Source organism: Salmo trutta, chromosome 1 (genome assembly GCF_901001165.1).
Source record: "Salmo trutta chromosome 1, fSalTru1.1, whole genome shotgun sequence".
In the NCBI taxonomy this organism is placed as follows: Eukaryota; Metazoa; Chordata; class Actinopteri; order Salmoniformes; family Salmonidae; genus Salmo; species Salmo trutta.
In genome coordinates, this window is record NC_042957.1 from 27,068,357 (window position 1) to 27,076,545 (window position 8,189).

Genomic DNA, 8,189 nt, shown 5'->3' on the forward strand with positions numbered 1-8,189 from the left:
AGCGTAGATCATATTTTGTGGAATGCCAATTGATGGGGCGAAACTTGACATTCTGTTCATTTGTGGTTGTAAGAAGTGTCCTATCACAATTCAAATACAACAGAAATGGGAGTTCTCTGCCCTGTGGTACCAGATACCATGTGGATTTAATCATAAACTGTTGACATGTCTGAGTCAAAATTCCTCTCTTGATGTCCTGCTTAATAAAGGAACTCTATTGACATTTTCCTTGTATCTTCAATTTTATATATATTTTTTTGTGAGTATATATCTTTCTCCCCTGTTTCTTGTGATAGATGGTATATATTTAAAAGTCAAAATGTGGCAGCATCTTATGACAATAATTGTTTGCGAGTTGAGATCACTCTGTTGATTCTCTCTCTGGCACCAAAAACACTTTAAAAAAGGCCCCGTTTCCCGGCACTGAATCTCCTATGATCCAAGCCTTATCTGAAAACCAACCAGAACTATAAATGTCTCTGCTTCAGGTCTGCCTGCCAATACCAACCAACACCGCCAGCTATGACATGTAACAAATAGAAAAAAGACTCTGCTTTCTAAAATACTACAGAACACACAGAACTGCATAAAATACCCAAGTCAGTCAGACTTACAACATGCAGGAAAACAATGTTTTATCTCCTAGGTGTGAGAAGTGGTGTGAGCTTTATAAAGCCTGAACTGGACCAGAGTGGAGACCTTTTTCTGGCTTCAACAGGGCTAGCTCGTGTGGTAAACACATTAGCCTAGACCTACAGACATGCTGAGCCTAAAGACTCTTAGCAGAACGTCCAACGGCACTCTCGGGAGAAATTATGTTTTGTCACGTGTTTGTTTTTTTGCTGTCAAACATCGCACGTGACAAAATGAAAACGCACTAAAGCAAAGTCATAAACATTTTTATTTGTCATTTGGGAAACATTCACCCTGTTTCAGAGTCTGTTAGGTTAATGAAACACATATTTAAATCCCCTTTCGGGATTACCTGGTGGTGATAAATAAAAAAGTGTCTTGTCATCGCGGTTTAAAGTGACACTATCCAATACTGCATAATGACTGCATTTATCCATCACGGGAACTGCCACAAGTATTTATCCAAGACTTAACTGCCCATGTACTGTAAGACATTTCTTTAGATATCATGACTGTCTTGTGCTTTCATGGAATCTACAGTACTTGTATATCAGTTATCACCAATGAACGGATTAATAAAGGTAACAGCAATGTTTCTGCCCAGTGCATAGTTTGACTTGGAACAAATTTTTCAAATAGGCCTGATAGCTACTGATACCAAACTACTGAACTGTGGATAACAATTGCCTTTCGGTGTCCAATCATTCTGAAGGTGCTTATGTAAAACAATGAGTGCCAGTGTTAACCGAAGCAACGAACATGAGAAAGCAGAAGCACAACAAGCACAATCATTGAAACAGAAAAAAAGACATAGAATGAAAGGAGGGCAATGTTGAGAGAAAGCAATGGTATACAGTTTAACAATCAGAATGAAACAATCAGAAATCAATATCCATTTGTATTTTTTATTTCAGGAGGCATACTATTCAAAACATAAGAAAACACAAGCGACGCCAATAGTTGAATCAATGTGTACCTTGTCTTTGCAGGGACATCCACAGCAGGGCGACTGGCAGGACGTTACGGAACTTCCATCGCCACCATCCTCCACGGATGAAAGACTCCCTGTCAATCACCAATCACAATTAGGACGGAGACATACTGGTTATCGTCTTATAGTCGTACACGTGCAGTAACACAAATGACATAAATACACACACACGTACAGTATCTTTATTCATACTGATGGGTCTGCAATTTGAGTCCACTTTGAAAGTTTGAATTATGTATTTGTGGTACGGAAAGATATTTTTCGGCACAAAGAGGGACCACAGCGAAGCAGATGCAGTTTTGTTATATAATTGTAAATAATTATCCCATGTCAGTTGTAATGACTTCCAGAGTTGGACAGCACCAGTGGTAAGTATGCGACAGACTGCATCAGTGTGGTGGTTCATTCAATGCTCCTTGTTTGGATTTAACATGAAAATTGTATTATAATAACGAAAGGAAAATACACCAATTACTGTTATTAGCCATGCCCATAATAACCAATGTGGCTGTTTTGATCTCTGGGTACATACAGTATATACAACCCTCTTGCCTGTAGACTTTACATTCCAGGAATATCATTCAATAAATGGATAAAAGCTGTGTCTTTAATATTTAATAAATAAATAAAACAATTACATCTGAAATGTCCACATTGTCTGAGAGGAGATCACCATCGATATATAAAAATGTATACACAAGTCAGTCAGCATAAATTCACTGAAATCTTATCTAACATGAACGGAAGTGAATTCAATAAATCACTAACAAAACAAGCAAACAGTACAAATCGAAACCAGGTTCACAGCAAGAATACAAAATGAAAAATGCAATGTGATGGGAACAGAGAAGAGAAAAATAGCAAGCAGAGTCAATCCATTCTTCTTAACACATTTTTATTGCTGGGTCTCTGCTGTCCAGATACTGTACATCGATGTGGGGTTATTACAGAGATACTACAAAACCAACCTCTTGTTGTTGTTGAGGATGTTTCTCTTTGGTTTCTAGTTGTCATTTTTCTCTGAATTCACACGTGACCCATGACCCCATCTGAATCTGCTTCTCAATCAAGAGTCATTTTAACATTTCTGTATCACCTCATTTTCTAACGTTCTCCCAATCAACTCAAGGCCACACAAACAAACCTCTCAGTCAGGAAATTACAGTATACTCCAAACCCAAGTAATTTCACAGAGCTGGTTTAGCTACTATTAGCTACTCATATGGTTGAGCTGCTGTGGGCCTAAACTATAATGGACAGGATGGAGCATCTGCCAAGAGGCCCTGTTCGCCTCCTCAATCTTGGAGAGGAATGGGCCTCCTCTGTTAACTTCCACTACACTGAGCGATACTCTATCTGGACGGACTCTTTTTCCGCTTCACCAAACACTACCTTCATTAGCCAATAGCCACGTCTGGTCTGGGCTTAATTGATCCCAATTACTCTAGGTGTTGCCTGAGCTCTGGGTGGTGCTGGAAGAAGATTAAAAATAACATTTCAAAGCTTCTGTGAGTCTTTCTATGTTGCATTTTCTCAGTAGGCAGTAGGTATCACCCATTGAATGATTCCTCAAGAGATGCATTCACTGTAGTCACGGGATAGTAATTTACTGACATCAATGTGATCCTGGTGACTCAGAGCATCTTCGCAGCGACAGCATCAGATTATGGAAAAATACCAAACCCTCTCCCTCGCTTCCATGAAGACTTTAAATAACATCATTATATTCACAAAATTCACTAAACTTGACCCACTGTTGTTTTGTTCACTGTGTGCCCTCCCAAGTTCACTGCGTCCTAACTCAAAGCCCTGCCGGGGAACTCACTTAGACAAGATGATGAGTATCGCAATTCAACTTCCTCGCAAGCAGAAGGAGCACCGAGAGAAGTGATATGGAGTATGTATAGGCCAACCACACAAAGGACATAATCCCTGGTCATATTTTATTCAGACAACAGTATTTTGCCTCATTACGTTCATCATGGCTATCAGGAAACAAAGATCAAGAGAGGTGATCTCATCAAGAGAAGGAAGGAAAATCTTATCTTATAGTCATTCAGAAGACAATACTCAGTAGTGAAGAACTGGCGTGTTTACGACTCCACGACCTTATAACTCCACGAACTTCTCCCAAAGGACAGTCAATATTCTTTCTAAACAGACTCAGTATAAACAGCATACATATGGCAAAGTAGACTATTCAAATTTCACACAAAAAAAGCCAAGTGTATACTTTCTCCTAATTCTAAAGTCATCCATTGTTACTTTGACTATTCAAATAGTAACTAATATGGTTATTGGAAATGATTGGATATGATTGTGTGTTGTACAAAGGAAGGAAACCTCTAAAACAAAGTTGACATTTCTAACAATCCCCTTTTTTTAATTTAGTAGCCTAAACAGTCGAGTAGACAGTAGCCTTTTCAAATGTAGAAGAAAAAAACAAGGAAGTGAATTACATCTTTACACATATTTTATAGCATTAGGCCTAGAGAACAAGACTCAATTAACTGCTTGCTTATTACATTCATTCATGCAATTCCTGACATTAGAGAAAAAGTGTTCTTTGTTGAAAGTTGTTTCTCTCAAAATATGTAAATATCAATGCAAAACAAGCAGAGAGAGGTCAGTGCTTTGGGTCCCATGGAGAACACATAAAGACTGATTCATCTGATGGCTAGGGTGGATTTTCATTGTACGTACGTCCATCAAACCCATTGACGCCAGGCCCTCATAATAAAAAATGGCCAGTAGTAACATAGATGAAGACGGTATTATCAATATCCAAACTAGTAGGAATACATGTTTAGAGTGTACTTATAGTAGAGAAGACTGGTTGGACAAGAGTCATGAACCATCTTCAGACATATTCATTATGATAGCTAAAGGCCTGTCTTTCTTACCCTTCACAGGGCTCTCCTTTGAGGATGCCTTATAATGGTATAGTGTCATCACTGACGTCTGGGTCTCAGGATGTGAGAGCCATCAGATCAAGACTTTGATTTTTAATTAAATCCTCCAGTTTATTGGAGTGACTGACATCAGCCACCTGGGGCAGGTATTGGCTTTTCATCTTCTTTTCAACAGATTCTCTATGACTTCATTTCACATCTCTTAATATTTGCTGTCCTGTCAGAGAAGTCCCACATTGAGGACCTGATGGAACTGGCTAGAAGCTGTGAGTTTAGTCTGTAATCGTTCAGCTTACATCACCTTTTGGAACACATTCTAGGGTTGTGTAACACCAGTGAAGAACATTATAAGAACACTCTTTCAACAGCAATTTCTCACATGCTGATTACACTTCAGAAGACAACACATGTCATTGTATAGTCTTTATGAAGATACAAAATCTGGTAGAAATGATATTTTAAAAAAACGTGGTATACATCAATACAGCATCCAGAGAAATGAGGAAATAATACGAATTTCACTCATTTGATTGTTCAGTAATGTCAGTAGTGTGTTCAGTAGAGCTAGGCGGAAATCCATGTTAGTGAAAAAGCTGTTCTCTATAGTGTTAGCAACTTTCACTTCTTCTAAAGTAGTTGAGTTTACTTTGTGTCATAATCATGCGGTTTGCATTTAGCATGTAATAATTTACCATGACTTGAGTGCTATTGAACATGAATTTATGAAAACCCTATAGCAATATGGCCAGCGGCGTTACATTAGCAGTCAAATGGGTTAACTATACAGAACAAGTTGTTGACTGTGTTTTGAAAACATTATGACCACCCTCAAAGTCAATAGGCTAATTAATACCTTTAGTAAATAAAAACAAAGTGTAGCAATGTAACATCCATGAAGTTATCCTCTGGTCACACTCAGAACAATCTCTAAGACAATGAAAAAATCAAGCATTGACAATAACGCCATGAGCAATCCATTTTTTTCAAAACTTACATTATCTTATTGGAGAGGGAGCTGGTCTCCTTGAAGAATCATATTATCTCCTCTCCTGTCGTCCGACTGGAGTTTGCGGTTTTGGAAAACTTTTGTAAACTTCTTCAAATTCGTGACACGCCGACGTTTGAAAACTTAATTCAGGCAATCACAATTCTGTGTATAAACGCTAAACACGCACTTATCCCAAAGTCGAAACTCAAATCGATTGATGAACCTTTTCCCCGTCCCGCAAGATGCTTGAAACATCAGTAAAGCTGTTTTACCGTTCAGGGCCGTGTCCTTGCACACAGCTAGAGGACGTTCTCTCTCCCTCTGGCGCCCCACCCTCAACTAAAGCCAGGCAGGCAAGTCCCAGGGGTTAAGACAATGTGCTCAAAATGCTGCAAACCCATCCAGAATTCTACAGCAGTTGCTTCTCCACCACACTGTGAAAATGGACAAATTGGACATTCACAGATTCCACATAATTAGGTCCCATGATAATTATTTTATTCTGTGTCTGTGACACATACTGTTGCAGCATGGACTGACAGTAGGCCATGCCACAATGAAAGTAAACATTCTTTAAAGGGGTAATCTGCGATTGCTACATATATTTTTTTACTTTTAAATTCATAATACACGGAGAAGTCAATATTGAGTTGCACCCCTTTTTGCCCCCAAATAGTCTCAATTCGTTGGGGCATGGACTCTACAAGGTGTCGAAAGCGTTCCACGGGGATGCTGGCCCATGTTGACTCCAATGCTTCGCACAGTTGTGTCAAGTTGGATGGTATCAAGAATAGTGGTGGACCATTCTTGATACACACAGGAAACTGTTGAGCGTGAAAAACACAGCAGCTTTGCCATTCTTGACACACTCAAACCGGTGAACATCGCACCTACTACCATTCACCGTTCAAAGGCACTTAAATATTTTATCTAGCCCATTTTCCCTTGGAATGGTACACATACACAGTCCATGTTTCAATTGTCAGAAGGCTTATAAATCCTTCATTAACCTGTCTCCTCCCCTTCATCTACACTGATTGAAGTGGATTTAACAGGTGACATCAATAAGGGATCATAGCTTTCACCTGGATTCACCTGGCCAGTCTATGTCATGGAAATAGCATGTTCCTAATGTTTAGAAGAATATCTTATAAATGCTTAATGAGCTTAGTTCAACTGTCTAACACCATCAGAACCCAAAACCCCAAAAGTGGTGTTATAGATCTCTCATTCTCATTGAAAGCAAGTCTAATTGGCATTCTATGTGCGCTAGTTCTATGCTTCCCGTTCTTAAGTTTTTGCCTGTTTTACATTACACCAGCTTCAAACAGCTGAAAATACAATATTGTTGGTTATGGAAAATATATTTCACAGCGGTTTAGATGGTACAATGATTATCTACACTATACTTGCTTGTTTTGCCACATAAACTGAAATTAACTATTAGAATTTTAGCAACCATGAAATGGCGGAGTGATTTCTGCATAGTGCATCTTTTATGGAATCTATTGTGACATTGAACTGAGGGAGGACAGGACTGAAACAAGTTCCTGCATAGTGGAATTTAGTATGTAGGCCATGAATGATCCAAGTAATTTGCTTTCAATGGCAGTTTAGAAGGATCTTCCTTTGAGATAACAGGGTTGGATATCTGAATTCAGCCCGGTCTCATAGACTAGATGTAACATAGCAAACATACATCTGGGACACTCAAATTAGTACGACATGTTATGTTTGGTTACATAAGACAGGTTACTTAAGGCAAAAATGAAAGGAGGGTGGTCGGAGGGGTGTCTATATAACGTGAACGTCTAGCAATCCAAATTTGATCACGGATAACTTTATAATTTTAGCTAATTATCAACGAGTTACTACTTTTTCGCTACTTTGCAACTACTTAGCATGTTAGCGAACCCTTCCCGTAACCCTAACCTTAACCCTTTTAGCTAACCCTTGTCCTAACCCTAACCCCTACCCTAGCTAACGTTAGTCACAACAAATTAGAATTCGTAACATATAAGTTTTGCAAATTCGTAATATATCATACGAATTGTAATTTGTAACATTACGTACAAAATGGATGGACATCCACAAATGAAGACCTACCATATGAAACATATCATACTAAATGGAGTGTCCTGGATTCACGTACAGAATAATACAGGTTGCTGAATTCGCATGCCTTATACACTTTTCATCTCTTCGTTCTCCAAAGCCATCACTTTTGTGTAGTTGAGGTTTAACCACAGCCAAAATACAAAATGACATGTCTTCTATTGTTGATAGAACTATTTACTTTATTGTAGCTCCGTAATTGGGTTGGGGGGATTCTATTAAGATAATTAGACATGACAGATCTTTGAATGAAACTATGGGAAGCACTTTATCCCATCTTCCAAAACATCCCAAAATAGAATAGAACATTGACTGTTTTATGGGGTGACAATACAGCTGTATACTAACTTTCCGATATGGTTCCCTAAATGATGGACAATAGCCTGGCAAAAGTGATTCCCTTTCCAGTTGTGACTTATACAGTTGGGGACACAGCTTTTTTCTAATGGCAGGGAGGCTTTAAACTATTACAAAAGCCAAAGAAGTAGCTCTTCTCCTACCAGTACATAATGAATCATGACAAAGGGATGATCAAACCCAGCTGATGTTC

General features: G+C 38.7%; 1 protein-coding gene across 10 annotated transcripts in view; it reads right to left on the reverse strand.

The window, feature by feature from the left end:
• LOC115192629 (adhesion G-protein coupled receptor G6) overlaps window positions 1–5,864 on the reverse strand; it is a 65,178-nt gene extending 59,314 nt beyond the window's left edge. For 5 of the 10 annotated variants that reach the window (XM_029751382.1, XM_029751364.1, XM_029751374.1 and 2 more), the window contains exons 1-2: window positions 5,531–5,864; window positions 1,610–1,698 (exon numbers count right to left, since the gene is read on the reverse strand). In XM_029751382.1, the coding sequence (XP_029607242.1) occupies window positions 1,610–1,698; window positions 5,531–5,532 (91 nt within the window). In that variant the 5' untranslated portion in view covers window positions 5,533–5,864. The remainder of the gene's footprint in view (window positions 1–1,609; window positions 1,699–5,530) is intronic. The other 5 variants (XM_029751415.1, XM_029751400.1, XM_029751408.1 and 2 more) reach the window with 2 other exon arrangements.
• Window positions 5,865–8,189: the final 2,325 nt, after the last annotated feature.